The sequence below is a fragment of the Lathamus discolor genome, chromosome 1 (genome assembly GCF_037157495.1).
Source record: "Lathamus discolor isolate bLatDis1 chromosome 1, bLatDis1.hap1, whole genome shotgun sequence".
Taxonomy (NCBI): domain Eukaryota; kingdom Metazoa; phylum Chordata; class Aves; order Psittaciformes; family Psittacidae; genus Lathamus; species Lathamus discolor.
The window spans coordinates 20,998,738-21,018,327 of record NC_088884.1 but is presented as its reverse complement, the minus strand read 5'-3'; the positions used below and the strand labels follow the sequence as shown (position 1 = coordinate 21,018,327).

The 19,590-nt window shown below is 36.4% G+C and overlaps 1 protein-coding gene across 4 annotated transcripts in view; it reads left to right on the top strand.

Moving 5' to 3' along the window:
* Window positions 1–18,830, top strand: part of POT1 (protection of telomeres 1) — a 68,030-nt gene extending 49,200 nt beyond the window's left edge. For all 4 annotated transcript variants that reach the window (XM_065664929.1, XM_065664977.1, XM_065664958.1 and 1 more), the window contains 9 exons: window positions 473–561; window positions 1,656–1,700; window positions 1,967–2,123; window positions 5,213–5,418; window positions 8,176–8,311; window positions 11,328–11,425; window positions 12,983–13,074; window positions 15,817–15,922; window positions 16,951–18,830. In XM_065664929.1, the coding sequence (XP_065521001.1) occupies window positions 473–561; window positions 1,656–1,700; window positions 1,967–2,123; window positions 5,213–5,418; window positions 8,176–8,311; window positions 11,328–11,425; window positions 12,983–13,074; window positions 15,817–15,922; window positions 16,951–17,063 (1,042 nt within the window). In that variant the 3' untranslated portion in view covers window positions 17,064–18,830. The remainder of the gene's footprint in view (window positions 1–472; window positions 562–1,655; window positions 1,701–1,966; window positions 2,124–5,212; window positions 5,419–8,175; window positions 8,312–11,327; window positions 11,426–12,982; window positions 13,075–15,816; window positions 15,923–16,950) is intronic.
* Window positions 18,831–19,590: the final 760 nt, after the last annotated feature.

Genomic DNA, 19,590 nt, shown 5'->3' with positions numbered 1-19,590 from the left:
CGTATTTATAGAAACATTTTTTGTTACCTTTTGTGCCAGTAGCCAGATTAAGGTCTAGGTGGGCTTTGGCCTTTCTAATTTTTTCCCTGCATAACCTCATGGCATCCTGAGATCCTCCTGAGAGGCCTGCCCCTTCTTCCACTGGTCATAAATTCTCTCCCTTCCCTTCCTTTCCCCCGCTCAGGAAAGGCTAAGTACCTGAAATCAGAAATTCTGTTTCCAGCTGTACGGATTTATTTTGGCACTATATTGTGTTTAAAGTTCCAGAAATTATTTGGAAAGGAGTGTCTCATCTTCATCATTAATATATATTCCTGCAACTTCCAGCTCAATTTAATTTATGTCTCAGCTGGAAAATTTATGTCTGGACATTATAACTGTGTATTGATAAAGACTAGGCTTCATATAAGTATGTGTGTGTATGTATATATATGAGAGACTTACGTAGAATATAAAATATTTATTTATTTAGATTCTTAGAATCGGTGGATCTGTCTGACAGTCAGGATATGGAAAGCATGTCTTCAGTCGAAGTAGGTGACACTTTTTACAGTGATGCAGGTAGGAACAGTTGAAAGCTGATATGCTGTTTCTTCTAACACATACATGGTCAGGATAAGGTCATAGTTATTGCTTCTGTAAATGTATAATGTTAGTTTCAGACACAAAGCTTTAGAGGATTCTTTTGGATTATTAAAGTGGAAATTGACATTACCCTAACCTGTTTTGCAGCAGAAGCCTTTCATATACATGGAAAAATACTTTCATAGGAGACAGTGAATAAATTATTAAACACAGGTGTTGTCTTATTCATACTCTATTAAAGTACTGATTAATTCCCTCTAAAGGGGGATTACTCAGAGACAGACACTGAAAACACTACTAAACAGCTGCTTGTTTGAGGAGCCCTTGTAAAGCCATTGGATGGAAAGTTGCGTTAGTGGCAGAGTTGCAAGGTGCAGTGCCATGGAAAAGTAGTATTTTACAGACAGTTCTACAGTTCCCATACTATTCTTCCAGTGGTCTTTTTAACCCAGAATAAGAATAACTAAAAATGAATTAAACTCTAAAGCTGTTTGTGCATAGTTTGCATTTTTGCTTCTAGCTTTTAAAGTCATATGGTACTTAGCCATTATTAACATACTCTGACACCGATATTTCTAAAAGGGTGCAAAAGTCAAGAATAAATCCCTCATGTCTAGACCATAACACTGCAAATTTAGAAATAATTTTGCACATATTTACTGTACTGTTCAAGTGTAGTAGAGGTTGTTCAGAGAAGGCCCTAGGGAGTCCACAGTGCTTTTAGAATAATGTGTTTATGCTCTTGTCTAGAGGGATTGCAGGGGAATGAATACAGTTTATGTTAGCAGTATCATTCACAGTATGCATTTGAAAAGTGTTCATTTTGATGGGCATTGCTTTTTAATGTATACACTAATTTCTCCTCAAATATATTAACTTTCATAATTATGTTTGCTGCTTACTTTGCATTTTCCTTTTGCAGTATTGTTTCCATACATTATTGGGATCTTAATTTTCCTTTGTTCATCTTTTGGTTTTATATGTGTATCTATCTGCCTGTCTGTCTGTTTTTGTGTGCTCACGTGGTAAAGAAGGAATGAAAATAATTAGGAAATTCTTCTGTATTTTAGATTTTGAATCAGACTTGAAGAGGTATCAGCAGTTACCCGTTACAGGTAGGAAACATTTTGACCTAAACATAGATTTTACTTTTACTAAAGAACTAAAATATTTTTGAGACATCAGCTCAACAACATTTGTTGTGATTTACCTGAAAGACTGTAGTAACATGTTACATTGATAAATTGAGGCTGTAACTGGGAAGGGAAGCTGGACAGTAAGGGAAAATGCATACTTGGAATGGCCATTTCCCATATTCCACATATTATGGTGTTTAATAGGTATGCACAGCTTTTTTTGATTTGTTTTCATTATTTTGCAGTATTAACGAGTCATCTGGATCTGAATAACACAGAACTGAAAACCATTCTGAGCAGCACGGCTCCTCAGCAGTACCGCATTAGAGTAAAGCTGGGAACTTACAAACCCCAGAAGCTCTACCAGGCTGTTAAACTTCATTGTTCCAAATGCAACTCTTTGTAAGTGTTTCACACAATAAAAGCAATTATGAATTGTTCTATAGGTTTTGGGATGCCTAAATTTTCAGTGTATTTTAATCTTTTTTGTGTAACATGAGCTGAATGTAAATGTATTTCATTTTCAGCAAAGATTTGAAACTCACCGGTAATAGGAAAATTTGAAATAATCAGATGAGTTCCTTTTTTACAGAGTCCTTTGAGTGCTTTTGAAGAAAGAATTTTTCTTTCTTTTCAAATTTAGCAGTGCAGTTTTTCCTATATTGAAGTTATATTGTGGATTTGAAATAGGATATGCAAAAAGGTATCATAGTCTCCAAGTGAATGAATAAAGTATCTTTGACTGAAGTGTATTTTCCGGAGAGGGCATCTTTTCTAGACCCAAAAATTCCAGGGGAACACCATTAACCTTGGTATTTTGTCTTTTTTTCTGACCTGGGTCAGTTCAGTGACCATTTTATCATTGCTTTCCTGAAAATGAAAGAAAGTTTGACCAGTTTGGTGGTCTTCTATGATGGGGCTACAGAACTGATGGACAGGGGTAGAGCAGTTGATGTCATCTACCTGGACTTGTGCAAAGCGTTTGACACTGTCCCACACGACATCCTTCTCTCTAAATTGGAGAGATGTCAATTTCATAGGTGGACCACTCGGTGGATAAAGAACTGGCTGGATGGCCACACACAAAGAGTTGTGGTCAGTGGCTCAATGTCTGGCTGGAGAGCAGTAACAAGTGGTGTCCCTCAGGGATCGGTGTTGGGACCAGTCTTGTTCAACATCTTTGTCGGTGACATGGACAGTGGGATTGAGTGCGCCCTCAGCAAGTTTGCTGATGACACCAAGCCGCGTAGTTCGGTGATACGCTGCAGGGAAGGACTGCGATCCAGAGGGACCTTGACACGCTTATGGGACGGGCTGATGCCAACCTTATGAAGTTCAACCATGACAAGTGCATGGATGGTTTAGTGTGAGGTATCCCTGCCGATGGTGGGGCATGGGGGGAGCTTGAACTAGATGATCTTGAAGTCCTTTCCAACCCTGACTATTCTATGATTCTAAGTTTGTTTGAAATGGCCTGTTTTTGATTAAACTACTGAGTGATGTGATACAGCCCTATTCATGATCATCTGAATCCTGTGTCACTTTATTTTGCCTGACTTAGCCTAGCATCTGTCCCAAGCAAGCAGTTTTACTGTTACTGGTGAAACTAAACTACTGCTTTCCTTAAAAGATGGTATGGTAGCATTCTCCTAACCTTTTGAAATTTTTTGCACAGTGAAAATATATTACATACAAATATTACTGAGACAAGAAAATGCCTCTGCTATCCTTCTCTGACAGCTTTTGGATGCTAAGTTGTATGCTTGCCTCTTTAACAATATTGGTCCTTATCAGATGTTGTTATTCTCTTGGTTGCTATTGTAAGAGGAAATGCTTCATCATTTTCCCAGCATACAAGTACATGGTCTTTATTACCAAGTCTAAAAACGAGAAAATTACCAGCTACCTCTGCCACTTTTCTTACTTTCTTGCTATATTTGCCAACTCTGTAATAAGCAGATACAATTGATAGAATTTTTTTGTTCCCTATGAACTTTATACCAAAGTGAAAATTAGTGGATCTGTGCTGCAGCCTGGCTTTGAGTGAGTTAAGAGGCCCAGGAAGAAAACATTTAGAGACATAGTTCTCTCCTACATGTTCTGCTGTGGCAGAAGTTGTTTCCTGGTTTAGTGTATGCTTTGTTAGTGTGAACTAATGACGTTCAATGCAAGTTTGATTCTTTAACACTTGGTGAAATAAGATGCACGTAACAACTGATGTATAAAATCCTTGAGAGATTTATTTTTGTTTTTTTAGACTTTGACTGGAAGTTTCTCTGGAAATAGCAAAATATCAATATATGTGGATAGTTTTATTAATGTATCCACATTACAGAAGTTTCAACCCTCATGTGTAGCTTAGTTCAAAACCAGTTAATTCCATTCCTGCCTCTGCCGGAAATCTACAGGCAGGCTGTAGAGGCTGGAAGAGTTTAATGGGTATATCTAGAAAGACGGCCTGTTCCCTTAGGTCTATTGCTGTTGCATTTAAAATAGTAATCCAGGAACACAAGTGGAAAGAGTTCATGTGAACAGCACTGTGTTCGTGAAATGAAAGTTCAGGTTCAGGAAGGCCTCTTGTGTGCCAGTGCTGTAGTCACAGCAGAAGAATTATCAACATCTGGTTTAGAGGCAGGAATTATCCTACTCACTGGTGGAAGCAGCTGCTCTTAGGTTTGAAAGTGAAATTGTCAGAAAAATCTGCAGAAGTCAACTCTGAAGCATGGCACCTACTTTCTTTCAGTGTTTTGTGAAATAGCTTTTTCATTGTCCTTTTTATCACGGTTCATGTTCCCGAAACCCTGTCTTGCTTAGGAGAAAAAGTTCAAAGGCATTTATGTGTGCCAACCACTGGCTTTTTGCCTGTTGGTGACAATATTGGTAAAATTTTGAATGACCTGCATTATTTCTCTGGGTGACAACTGGAAATGCACAAATGGTACATTCTAACAGAATAAGAAAGAAACTGTGTGGTGGTGTGGAGTTGCATATTTTCCCTTTGCAGGACATATGTGAAACTATTGTGTGCCTGTCTTTCTTCCCAACCCACCAGATATGCAAAATAGAATAGGCTAGAGCATAGAACTTGAAATTATATGAGCTTACACAGTCTTTGCATTCTACTGAAATGGTGTGCAGTTGTGTGGCCCTTTTAATGTGGATTCAGGCCCAACTGAAATCACGTAAAGCTTATATAATTTATTTTCTTGCATGGATTTACATACATGTGGATGAAGTCGCAAGGCTACCTCTGCGCCATAATCTTAACGTTAGATTACTTAGAAAATTTATTAACACAAAAATTCTCTTGTCATAATTTGCTATGCAACCACAAATGTCTAAGCTGATATAAACCAGTTATTTTTTCTGTATATACTTTAAATCTCATGACTATATTTTAATAATTATTCAGAGTACTGTTGTCCCTGTTGCTACATTGCCTAAGGAGAAGCTGTTAAGAGTTTACTTATTCACTTTGGGAATTGTTTTAGGCAAGAAGTTCCACATGGAGATGAGTTGGCCTTGAATTTACAAGGCTCTGCCATTCCTGCTCCAAACCCAGAATTACACAACACATCCTGGTATGATTCTGCAATGTGGACTACACAAGACCAGAAACAAAGAAAAATAGCTATCCATTTTGTAAGGCATGAAGAAATTCTTCAAGATCCTGAAAATTCATTGCTTATGATAGAAGGTAAGACAAATTGCAAATATACCACTTCCTACAACACTGTGTCCACTCTGAGCATATATAAACTTAAGGTATGTTAAAGTTGTATTCAATTAGAGATGATCAGGCATCTTCAAAAACAAACTCAGCTGGAACTTTTAAGTTACTGTTGTGCAAACAGCAAAAAGTCATCTATGAAAATCTTACAAGATCTACTTTATACCAATAAGTTTACTATTGTTTCTGCTAAAATTAACATCTCTGAGTCTTTTTTCTAGCTGTGCTTACTGTTTTCTCAATTCTGATTTGAGAAGTGAGAGTCTTCTAAAAAAAAAAAAACCCACTGTTTTTAGTATTAATGTGGAAAAGTTTTTTGAAAGCTTCTGTTAATACAAGCCTAGAATTAACTTTGTCAGCCTCTGGATGTCAGTGTTGTTTCAGATTAATAGAGCTTCTTGCAGCAGGAGGTATTTTTGGTGTGGTTTTTGTAAGATTTCCTTGGGGGACAGAAAAAAAGCCACTGACTGTTCAAACAAAGCAGTTTAGCAGTAATACTAATAAGGAATGTTTTGAATAGAAAACAATTGCATTCTGAGTTTAAAACAAAGTCTTCAGTTGTGCTGAAGTGGTGGTGTGTATAAGTCAGGTGGCCCTTTGTGTAAGGGTCAATGACAAAACCCCTTCTGTTTTATAGTTCTGTTTTATAGTTGTGTTATAGTCAACTATTTCTGATAGTTTCTTTGTTTTAGATATTTTATGTTCCAAACTGGATTTTTGTTTTATTTCCTTTTTTTTTTCTCAATCTAACCTTATCTTTGTGAAAACAAAAGAAAAAATAATTATTTCTGCTGCGTGTTCCTAAAATAACTTAACACCCCCCATATTATACATATAAAAAAATCTTGTTAGATCTTCTTTTTCGAGTTTTGAAGTGCCAGCAGCTAAGTATTTGTGTATGTGGATACACGTGCTTTATATTGGAGCACAAGGAAAAGGCATAATGAGTGTTTTCATGCTTTTCCCAAAACACTGATCATGAAACTTGTCAAAGCCACATGCCATTTTAATATTTATTTCTAAAATATTTGAGGTGAAGATTTTGAAGTCCCCATAAAAATTTTCCCAGCACTTTTCCAGATACAGACAACTCTTAAATGCCAAACGTATGACTTTTATTAAACAGACATGGTCTAGATTCTACCCATTTGTTAAACACAAGCAATTTGCTCTTCTATAATATAATATTCTTTCTCATAATCATTATGCTGAAGCAAGGACTTCTTTTTGAGTGTTTGGCATCTTTTGGGCTGGAACTGAGTAAATAGTTGGGTAGTGGATAGAATTTTATGTGGCCCTCCACAGGGAATGAGGGGAATCTATAACCATTGCTACAAATTTGTTTAACTGAAGAGTGAAATGTTACGGTTAACAAGAAGATTAACACTCTTGCATATCTTCATTATTTGTATGTGAGATTGCTGTGATTCATGCCATTGTCAGTCCTTTCCAATTTTCTGTGGTTTATGCCAGTCTCAGAAGCCAGAATACATTTGCTTGATGTAACTTCTTATTACAGCAAATATGAAACTCTAAAGACCTTTTAGCAACGTCAGTTAAAACTACCATGGGTTTTGTATGTTAATCCCTTGAATGAGAGTTCAAGTATACATGAGAGGCTTTATATGTCTCACTGTACTTGGAGGACCTTTATTTTATGACCTTTTGGGAAGCCATTTAAAATATTTGTGCCTCTGTTTTCTTTGAATTTTTTTTGTTTGTTTGTTTTACTAGAAGTTAAGTTTATTAAAGAGGTTTTGTGCTGTGCATTTTTCAATCACCAGTAATAATACAATTTTATTGATTTTATTTTCTTATTACCTCTGCAATACAAGTGACAAGTATATGTGATAAATATTTTACAATTCAGTGTCCTAATTATTTGTCATAAATTCTTTGAAGCATCTTACAGTTAGTGGTAAACAACACAGGTGTAGAAAATATTTATTTTAAAACAGTTTGCTCTCTTTTTTAGTTGTTGTTCACAAGCTGATTAAATCATATCTTTTTATTGAACTATGTTCAAATAACTGCTCTCTATCTATTAATAAATTTAACCACATTTCCACTGAATTGCTGAAATGTCAAAAAGATTCTGTAATCAGTTCTGCAGCCCATACTATAGAGACAAAAGGCAGGTTATCCTGTGACTTACAATAAATTTGAACCTTTTTCTGGAACTGGAAAATCTTAGGATTCCCTTTGTTAGTATGTTAATTTCTTCTGTGTTCATAGCATGGCCCCAGTTTAGTGGCACTCAAATTAGCACGAAGTTTGGTGGTTCTGTATTTCCCACCTCATGTCAATTATGACGTGGTTGAATTATTACTTTTTCATAAACTGCTAGCTAAAAATTAATAGATTTTAGGAGCAATTGCAAATGGTTTGGGGCTTTTTCTCTCTAAGTTGCTGGTAAAATCATAGTAGAAATTTTATGAAGATGATGCTAACTAAATACAACTTCATGGTTGCAATGATAGCTATGAGGAAGATATTAAGGCATCTGTACTCATTAATGTCCATCTTTGATTCTTTATTGAATCTGTTGTTGAGTAAGAGTGAGAAGGTAACGGGTCAATTTCTCAGTTCTCAATAGCAGATCTCAATTTCTATTGAAGGTCCTGAAATCAATATCTTACTAGCCAAGAACTGCAAGTTGTTTGATTTATTCTTGATTACAGTTTCAAAAAAAAAAAAAACACTATGTTTTTCTTTTTTTAATAGGTGGAACATTAAAAGAAATCTGGAAGCTTACAAAGAAATTTAAATGTGTTATTCCTGTGAGATCCACAGAACATGATCTTGACTTATTAGATCTTTCAGTTCCTTTTCTTTTCCAAGGGAACATAAAATATTATGGGTAGGTTAAAAGTATTTGTTGATAATTTAGTAGTAGCAGTAATAAATAAATTCAATTTTTTTCAGTAATTCAAAACACAGTGCTCAAGGCATAACTTACCCAAAGATTCTTCAATGCAGAATATATAATGTGATCATCAGTACTAAGATCATGGATGAAGTGCCATACTACTACTTCATTTCAAAGGACTCAACTGCAGCTGGGCTTTATCTTGCTCTATAAGTTTTATGCTCTTAATGACACAATGTCCCAGGTTCAGTCTTCCCTGTGGGGTGAGGGTATGGCAGTATGCTACAGAGACAAAAATGCACATGTGAACCTCTTTAGGCTGCAGAATTCCTAAATCTTCCACTTTTAGTCCAGATCTTCCATTTTCTGGCCAGAAAAATACATTAAATGCATTTTCTGGTCTTACACATTAGGCGAAAGTCAAAACATTTGTTGCTTTAAAATTGTATGCTGGCGGTTTTTTGTACACACATGATATTTAAATAGAGACCCAGGAAATAATTTCAGGCTGTCAATCCACATTTCATTCTGTCTTATTCTTAGTGTTGAGAAAGCTTGGGTTTGGGAAGAAATAAGGGATTTTCAAGGCCCATTGTGATAGGACAAGGGGTACTGATTTTAGACTAAAAGAGATGAGATTCAGGCTCTGTGTGAAGAAGAAATTCTTTACCATGAGGATGGTAAAATACTGGAATGGGTTGCCCAAATTGGTGGTGAATGCACCATCCCTGGAGACATTCGGGGCCAGGCTGGATGTGGTTCTGGGCAACCTTGATCTAGTCAAAGATGTCCCCGCTCATTGCAGGCGGTTGGACCAGATGAGCTTTGAACTCCTTTCTAACCCAAACCATTCTGTGATTCTGTGGTTTTGGACAGCCTTTCCTAGCCATTTGCCATTTATTGAGGTCCACAACACTATGAAGTGCCTTATCTATTTGTGGATATCAGTCACTGTAGAGACAACTTCGGGGGGTTTCTGAATTCCACAGTTCCAAGGCTGTGCAATACAGTACATCCATCTAGGTCTGGTATTGGAGCCATGTTATGCAATACGGTACTCCTGCTCAATGAGAGCTAGCAGTAGTACGTTCTCCCATGCACAGTAGCGTGCATTTACCAAGCTCAGATATGCGAGTCTACTTCATGCAAGCTATTGAGTCCTCCCTCCCAGCAACCCTAGTAAGTTCAAGCAGAGCAGAGTTGCACTACTTCAGTCCTGTAAGCAGTAAAAAAATTCCTGTGCAGAAATACTGCATGTTTCACATGACCCTAAAGTTTCCTATAAGGCTCTGATGAAATGAATGCAGATAATTATTTCTCTTTGCCATATATTGTTTTGCTCTTTTGGCCGTTTACAGGTTTTTTTTAAACAAAGAAAATACGTAGTTATTACTACTGAGACTGATTCTTTACCAGTACAAACTATTTCCCCTTGCACTTTCATAATCCATGTATTTTCCCAGCTAAGGACAATTCGCCTTCAGATGTTCTCTGTTTAAATGGCTGTATTGTAAAAACCAACTCTCTAGAACATACTCCATGATTGTTTATGGGATGTTTACGAAAGAGTCTCACAAGAATGGTGACAGCTCAGAGCTTTGTTCCACATGCTTGTTTTATCACTAGCATATATTTAGCAAAGTCTAAAAAAGATTCTGGATAGTGTAATGAAAAGCAAATTTATTTTTGGTATAGCAGTGAGCTTCGATAGCTGTATAAGTATTTATGTGTGTGCATATATGCATGCGTATTCATATATAAATATAAAAATCATAAACACACGTGCATATAAAAACATCCCCAGCTCAGTTACTTTATTGAAGTTTGGGTGGGTTTTTTAAAGGAAAAAAGTAGCTTCATTGGGCTTGACTTTATATCACTTGAGCAGAACCAGTGCTTTTGATTTTTATGACACATTTTGCATCTAATTCTAAAAGATAAAAAATGGCTGGTTTGTTCTAACTGTAATATACTAGTGCAAAAGCTTAATTTGGGGAAAAAAAAAAAAAGTTGTTCGGTAATTTTATTCCTTGAGGCAAATGAGAACAATGTTCAGTTCTCCAACATTTTTATCCACTTAGAACATTTGCTATGTCTCATGTAAAATTTATAATTACTGGTGTAAGTACAAGTAATAAGACATATTGTTTTAATAGCTCATAGTTAATATTTTTTAACATGCATAAAGCCAAATTTCTAAGCTTGTTGTGTTTTTAGTGTGCTACAAATTCAGATTCGTTCCTGCTTTTACAAAGTTAGGTATTGTTTGTATTGCTAAACAGCAAAGTAGTGACATAAGAATGTATATTTAGCAATGTAGTGATCTTATAATCGTAGAATAGTTTGGGTTGGAAGGGACTTAAAGATCGTCTAGTTTCAGACCTCCTGCCATGGGCAGGGGTACTCTCCACTAGACCAGATTGCTCAAAGCCCCATCTAACCTGGCCTTGAACACTGCCAGGGATGGGGCAGCAACAGCTTCTCTGGGCAACCTGTGCCAGGGCCTCACCACCCTCACAGTAAAGAACTTCTTCCTAGTGCCCAATCTGATTCTACCCTGTTTCAGTTTAAAGCCATTCTCCTTTGACCTATCACTACACAGCCTTGTGAAAAGCCTCTCCCCACATTTCGTACAGTCCCCCTTTAGGTAATGGAAGGCTGTTCTAAAGTCTCCCCAGAGCCTTCTCTTCTCCAGGCTGAACAATCCTGACTCTCTCACCTTAGATATACAGTTTTTCCCCTTCTTGTCACCAAGATGGTCTTTTCCAGACCAACATGATTTTATTTCTCTGCAGGGATAATTCAAAAGGAGTATTAAGGGGTTTGGTGTGGTCTAAAGTTTGTTTATCTGGTAAAACAGTTATTTTAAACAGCAATAAAAATACTTTTACACTCCCACTGAGTGCAAATCAAAAAGAAAAACAGATTTTTTTTTTCCGTGTGCACAAACTTCTACTATAAATAAATCAGTGTTTGCTTAGTCTCAGTATCTTGTTTTAAATGCTAGATGCAAGCAGTGTTCAACTCCAAAGCCTATCAAGAGCCTAAGTTCCATGGTTGCAGAACGACAACAACCATCATGGGAACCAACTGAAATAGCACAAGGTCAGCTGACGTGTTATTGTCATGAAATACTGTTGTGCCTTGATTCTGAAGTGTTTATATGAAGTGGTTTGCTTTCCAGGTTACAGTTTTGTACAGGAAGTATGTAATTTATGGTCATGTTTGAGCATGATGCTGTAAAATTTATTCACCTTTACCAGTTGTAATAATATGTTTTCTTTTGAAACTGTCACGGTATTAATTACAGGATTTTACATGTTAGCTTCCTTTACCATAGGTGTCCCTAGTAACATGTATTGTGGCACATCACAAATGTGATGAATTTTTGGTTGCAGTTGTCAGTTTTAAACTGTGTACATGCTTGCAGTCCTAGAAGTTAGTCTTGCTTTTCGTTTTGAAGATATATTTTTTCTGACCTAAAGATGACTATTGCAAGTTAGACATTTTTCTTCTGTAAGCATAATTGATCCTAAGCATATTCCAGAGAGTCTGCAAGAAATAATATTTAAATTAAAGAAATTATACCGTAACACACGTGTGTTACATGCTTTGTGTTACTTTATGTAGTCAATACATTCAAATGCTGAAGATAAAATGGAGCTTAAAACTTCACATTAAAGAAAAAGAATATTCTCATGTTTATCCATTCATGTCTAACATATTAATTTGTAATATCTAGCAGTGTCTAAGCTTGGTAGAAGTTTTATTAAAGAAAAAAACTATTTGAGCAGTACAGTGGTTCTCTTGAATAAACTGTTATATTCTCTTAAATAAAAGTAAAAAATAACTGGCATTGTTACAGCATCTGCAATTGACATTTAATTCTCAAAATGAAAGCAATATTCATTAAATGCTTTCTGCATTTAAATTATGTATAGTACTCTTTTATCATCTCTGTTTTCAGACTAAATTGTAACCTGCAAGTGTATCAGATCAGTTGAACATAAAATGACTAGCCAATTTAAATAGATGTACCCAGAAAAGACTGATGAAGAGTTGCAGTAACATTGTATGTTTAAGATATTTTATGTTTGCAGCATGACAGTTACTGCTGCCAGTGAGAGAATGACTACAGTCATTTACATATGCTGGAATGTTTTCAGAACTGCCAGAAGTTTTTCTGAATAAGGCTTTGCCTGGTAGTTTTTACTATATCATATGAAAGAATTTTTTTCCTCAGAAGATATGTTTTCAGGTGGAATGGCAGCTTACTATCACTGAATTAAGAGCAAGTCTCCTTTAATCTTCCATGGATGAAAGGAGGAGGAGGAGCCTACCAAGGCAGTATCTAAGATCTAAGCAAATATTAGCATTTCTTTTACTAGGATGAGAATAAGTGCTTACAAAAAAATTCTGTGTGTTTATAGACTGATCTGTTAAAGTGTTTCTAGGCAGATTGCAATGCACTCGCAAAATATGAATCACTTCTCACTATTCAGAGCCTTTATTTTCTTGGGTTCTCAATTTATACTTTTAATGGCAGTCTTCAAGGTCAGTTTCTGTTAAAGGAAGAATCCTGTCAGCTTGAGTTGTTATAGTTTGTCTTGCTTACTGATTCTAAGAAACAAATTGATTATTTTTTTTTTTTTTTTAATTCAGTTTTAGGCATTGAGCCACTCCAGTATGTTTTTATTATGAAGTTTACACTGGTTGATGGAACAGGATCACTAGATGCGTACCTTCTTGACCATGTAAGTAAATATAGTTAAAGGTAGACTGTACAGATTATGTGGCTTTGGATTTTATTGGTTTTCAAAATAGCAAGTGTATGTACAGAAATATTCATTCTGTGTTACCTGCAGTGTTTTGCAAGAACAGGTGCAAGTGCTGTAATGTCCATCAATGAAGATACATGGAATGTAATTTTTAGTAACAAGAGCTGGTTATTGCTTCCTGTATCTCTGATTTGGGGTTGAAGATGAATTGTATATGTGTGGCATCCTCCTTAGGGAATTTACTCCTGTCCTGGGTTTACCAGGAGCCGTTTTTCTCCTTCTTAGTAACTGGTGCAAGCTCTGTGTTTTGACTTCCAGCCTGGGCAGAGAGCTGATAACACCGATTGTTTTTAATTGTTGTTAAGTAATGTTTATTCTGGCCAAGGACTTTGTGAGTCTCATGCTCTGCTGGGGACGAGGGGAGGCGGGGAGGAAGCAGAGACAGGACACCTGACCTAAGCTAGCCAAAGAGGTATTCCATACCACAGCACGTCATGCCCAGGGAGGTAACTGGGAGTTACCCGGAAGGGCACGGTCTCTATTCGGGGGGGTCGAATTCATTCGGCGGTGGTATCATATTCTCTTGTTATTTTCTCTTATCAATATTATCATTGGCGGTAGCAGCAGTGATTTTGTGTTATACCTTAGTTACTGGGCTGTTCTTATCTCAACCCGTGGGAGTTAGTTACATTCTCTTGATTCTCCTCCCGATCCCTCCGGGAGCGGGGAGGGTCGGGGGCGGTGAGTGAACAAGCTTTTGTGGTTGGGTTTAAACCACAACAACTCCTCTAGATGTATTTTTGTGTGCAGTAGAAATATCTGTTGCTCTGTATTTTGTGGGGGTTTTTTTCTCTTTTGTTTTACCTTTTGGATTTTTTTGCTTGGTTGGTTTGTCTTGGTTTTTATATACACATGCATATGCCCGTTATACTTACTACACTAAATTTTGAGATGGTATGTCAATAATCTTAGAAAGGGAATAATAAAAAAAGTGAGAAGAGCTTGGCAAAGAATAGAATTATAATATAAAATAGGTTAGTATTACATTATTCCTTTTGTCTTTCTGTAAGTTCATTTTGATTCCAGCAGTTCGTAGTTGGGAATATCAGGATCTCACAATACACTTTGGAGTGATTTGTCTACCCAAATGGAAAATAGTCAGTGTAGTGGCACTTCAGAATTATAACTTTATCCAAAATAAGACAGAGAAACAATTTAGTGGGAATATTTTTTTCCCACAACAATGCTAATTAATGTGTAATATATATCTACAAGTTTTCCACCATTGTGCTAAGTGACCTTGAAAGAGACTTTGAAGGGAATACTCTTCTGTTGATTTTAAGACTGTAAGGAAAAATATTTGGAAAACCTGTGTGTTTTCTTTAAATACAGTGTATTAGCAGCAAAGGAGGTCAAAGACTGCAATCCCCATTTCAGCTAGTCGACTTTTCCTTCTACTGCTCTCCTTTTCCCTTTTTATATCGAGAAACTAAACTGCAAAAGGAAAGTGGGGGGAAAGATTTTTAAACCATGTCTTGATGCAGAATTCTAAAAGTCTCCATTTCAGGATAGCTCAGATTCTTAAACGAATACTGCTTAGTACTACAGCTTGGCTGCAGGAAAAATAAAACCAGAGTTTCTTCTGAAGTGCCAGCTGCTAGCCTTCCTGGTGGTGGCACTTCAAAGACAAGCCAGTACCTTCCAAGACTAAACTTGAGTCCTCCAGTGCCACCTGAGAAGGAACTGGGATACTTCGAAATGCAACTTCACTAATTTCCAGTCATGCTTCTGCTGGAATTCTCTCAGTTCTTTTCTTTCATCTCCTCTTTATAGGAAAAGGCATTGACGGAAAAGAATTTAAAAGTTTTGTAGTCAGAAGAAGGATTGGAAGAGTAAGAGGAAAAAGTAGTTGTCTGTCAAGTTTGCTACTGGATTATCTGCTAACTTGTGATCACTTCCAAAAAACATGTCAGAGAAAAATTACAGAATTATCTGCCTTTGTGTATTTGTATCTTTTAACAAAAAGAAGAAAGTGCCATCAAAAACCTTAGCTCACTTTAAGAAAAGAAGTTTTTGAGTCTTTAGAGATACAAAATCAGGTAACAAACAGAAAAAATAAAATGGTACTTCTGTGAGTCATGCTTACTGTATATGTTTTAAAAATACACAGAAAAGGTTTATGTGGCTTGTCAGTGTTCCATTCTTTATCTTACTCCTCCAGTCAGGCTGCAGGATACCTTTCTTTCTCCATAGTTTCTAAAACTATCCAAAATGAAAGTCGCGCTAAGGGGGTTCCGCTTGTATGAAACCAGGTTGCAGTGCCCCCTTGTTTTCATGTCACTTTGTTCTTCTCAAAATGTTCTGCTCACAGCAGTTGAGGAGGACTGAACATCCTCTCTGGCTATAATGCTGTTTGCTTGTGGAGGTTTACGAGAAATGTCTGCCAGTTATATGTGTGCTGTCTGGGTGGTTCCAGTCCCTGAATACTGAGGGGTACTGAAATACAGACTTTGATTTTATTTTTTTTTTCTGACAGTTTGTTTTTTTTCTGTATCTGAACAGTTTTAGAAATAATATTGTTTTTCTATTGTGTTACCTATCTGGATAATTTTAAGTTTTTTAAATTAAAAAAAAAAAAAAAACAAACATGCAGTGAGGGTTCTGCTAATGGTTTCTTACCCCTTTTCCAATACCTAATACTTTTCTGTTTTCTTCCAGGAAAAGTTCTTCAAAATTCCTGCCTCTGAAATCTTAACTACTGATTTTCTTCAGCAGAAGATGCAGATGATCATGAATGTGCTCTGTCCTCCAGGAGGAAAATTAGGTCAGCTTGCTGATATTTTTAAAGGGGAATGGGAAGGGAAAGGGTCTTTCAGTCTGCTATTGCATATGCGACGTCTTAGAATTCGTATTACGCATGGGCAAAACTCAGAGCAGAGAAATGCTGGAGTTGGTAAGAAAAGTTCCAGTTATTTGTTCAGTACATTCCTATAATAGTAGGGCTTCCTTTTGGGAAACAAAAGCAATGGTTCAGTAAATTCACATGTAGCATGCAGCGATATGTGAATACAGTCATGCCTATGCAGGCACTAACATGTCATTTGTATTCATATGGAAGTTAACCAGAACACCCTCATACTGTCACAACACATTAGGGAAAACTGAAAAGGAATTCGGCACATGGCACATTCTTTGGGTGAGGTTCTAGTTTTGAATGCTCCTCTGATTTAAAGCATCCCTTACTGAAGGAAACTTCCATGGAAATTGAGCAAAAACTTAATCCAAACCCACACACAGAGGTTTTTGTGCAGTATTTCACTTGTGGCAGAAAATAGCTCTGCATGAGCTACACATGCCCAAAGTAGCTCTATGTCCCTGCCACAGCTTCAACCTTTGGAATGTATTCCCTCTAAGCACCTGGCTGTCAGTGACCACCGTAACCCTGCTGGGGTCTTTACCATACCTATAAAAAGTGGCCCTGTTGTAAAGGGGGTCAAGGATGTTACCTTTGAGACCAATAAAATTGTCTCGTTGAGACACATGGAAATGAGTTTTTATCACTGGAAAGTCTTTATATGTGTTTTGCTGTGGTACAACTACTGGGTACCAAGTGCTTCAGGGAGGTGCTGGGGTGGGGAGGGCAAGGCTTGGGAATTTGTCACTGAACACCATTTCAGATGGCATGTGAAATTTTAAGGTACCGATTGGAATTTCAAAATTAGTAATTCATATATTTTCCCATTAACTGTTGTACGCATTTAGATATCCTAGTAAAGATCCTGCCCAAATTATACTTCTGACCTATAAAAAGTAGAAATTAGTATTCAACATTAATTTTGGTTTTGTTTGTAGATGACTTGCCATGGCTGGAATGCTTCATCAAGTCCTATAATGTCAGAGATGCAATGAATCATCAAGTTTATTACCAAATTTTTGACACTACAGTTGTTGAAGATGTTGTATAGTGATGTGTTGCTAATTGGATTCTTACTGGATTACTTCCTGTTTCGGGATCAGAGACTGTATGAAAAATCTTCATTCCTTTCTTGGAATTCAACTTGTATGTATGAAGTTTTAGTTTGTGTATTAATGTGAATGGGAATTATGCTTTGATGTATTTACTACTTTCCTGGAATACAGCCTTATGATCTGAGTGCAAAGGCAGGTGCTAAGCTTTTCACTGGAGGCTGCTTGGCTCAAGCTGAGGTAGGCAGTCTAGTATTCACCTGTCCTTCAAGAAGGCAGCGATGAGGTTACTCTAAACTGGTGTTTTACTCAGAAAGTCCAGTCAGAATGTTGCTGCTTTGTTCATTTCTGTTTTAAAATAAACAAGGTCAGCAGAGCTAAGGAGCTATTGTGTAAACTTCCTCTCAAGACAACTCTGTGCAAGCATGTGTTATTGTTCTCAGCCAGTTTGATGGGGAGGTTGTCCATTTGTAGGCTAATTTGACTGCATCAATACATGTGTTTAGACAGAACTCTTCTTGATAATCACTAAGTTAATTGCTACGTGCACCAGTTACTGTAAATTTTGGTGGCGATGTGAACGTGAACATGTAATAATTATCACTAAAATTAACGTCAAGCTATGGAACTAAGGTAAAATTGTAAAATGAATATTGACATTCACTAGAACATAATGATTTTTTAAGGTGGCCCTACTGGGTATCGGAGTTGTTAGCATGCTTATTAGCTGGGTGTGTGTTTTCAAAGGCTCTCACATATCTGAATTTATTGTCAGATTACACTGCCCAGATCTGCCTTTTCTGTCTTACATAATCAGATTATATGACTAAATTTAGAGTTACAGAACTGATCTAGTGGCTTAAAAGTACTACTGGGCTAGAAAAATTACTCAGTGGTTTTACTTTGCATTCAGAAGTTTGTAGAACAAATTCAGGACATGTTTCTCCAAGGATTATTAATGTAGAAATCACTGTCAAATCAAATGTTTTCCGTCAGAGCAAAATTGCATAATATTTAAAACAGCTGTTCTTTAAGGCAGTTCAGAAGCAAGATGGAATACTTGTAAGTAGATTGTTATTCTGATAGTAGATGACATTTTATATTTTTATTTTTCAGGGCTGTTTCGATTATGCAATTTGTCATTTCATCTTAATATCTGGTGATAATTTTCTGGTACTCTAAAAAATTATACTGGGTTCTATGTCATAAACTAGGAGATTGTTCTTTATTGATTGGTATATGGGGAAAATCAATATCAAAAGTGGTTAGAGGATATTTCCTTTCAAGAATGCGTAAAAAAACAACTTTGGAATTGAACAAGCAGCTTACAGAGAAGCAGCTTACAGAGGAGCAGAACTGTCTTATGAAAGCTTGCCTGAATCTGTGAATTAATAGATAAACAAACAGTAGTTAGAACAGGTTATTAAATATTATAAAAATATAGACACTGGCTGTATCCAAATGATTTCAGTAGTTAGGGGTTAAATTAAGGGCAATCATTTTTGCTTTTCTTTATGTAGTTTATGAAAACATTGGAATTAAATGTTTTTATTTTAAATTTTTTCTTAACTCAGATATTGATATTGAACATTTTTTCTAAATAAGTATTTTAAAAATAATAAAGAATGTTTTGAACTTCAGTGTAAACAGTATCAATTTTGCCACATCCTTTGCCCAAAATCCCTGCAGAAACCCCTGCATATGTATCACTTCACTTTTTACTCTTCACTATTGTATTAAAAAGTTTAATAAAGATTTTACAAGTATTGAGATTTTCTTGTACTTCACTTTTAGTTCCTAGGTTTTAAACTTTGTTGTCAGTAGCTTTCATCCAACAAAATGCTCCAAATTAATGTTTTTATAGTTGTGGGATTGAAACATACATGCTTAATTCTCTTTATAATTCATAAAAATAACTCTAATTAGTTATTATTTATTTGGCAATACTAAAGATCACTGTATAGAAAGGAATTAGTGCACAGACAGTTTAAAACGTCTGTGTCTCATTGGTAGCCTATATAGAGAGAGATGGAAGTCACAGAGATGGGACCCGGCCCTTTAGGCACTTACCCTGGCAAACGCTGAGGCCTGTGAATAGCTGACTGATGGATAGAATATTGAGATCACTGTGTCCTGAACTTACAGCACCATGAGACTTGAGTTTTTGAAAGCTGAGCATCCTGGGCAGTAATGACTTTAGCCATTACTAGCAACTTCCTCAATACAAACAAGAGTCACGTTTCCCTTGCTCAGTTTCTTGACCCAAGTGTGTGACTTACGGTTCTGAAACATTAATATGTTTTAATAGTTAAAAATCCCAGCATGGAATAGATGATGATGTATTTAAAGACACTCAAAAGTTGAACCAAAAGTAAATCAGATTAACATCTTGTCTTTGTCCATCCATACATACATCCCAGCATCCAGGGTAACTGCATCAAAGCATCAGCTTCTTACTAGAAATGTGGGCTAAATGGTAAATCTGTATGGAATGTGAATCACATAGCACAGCAAGCAACATCCCCA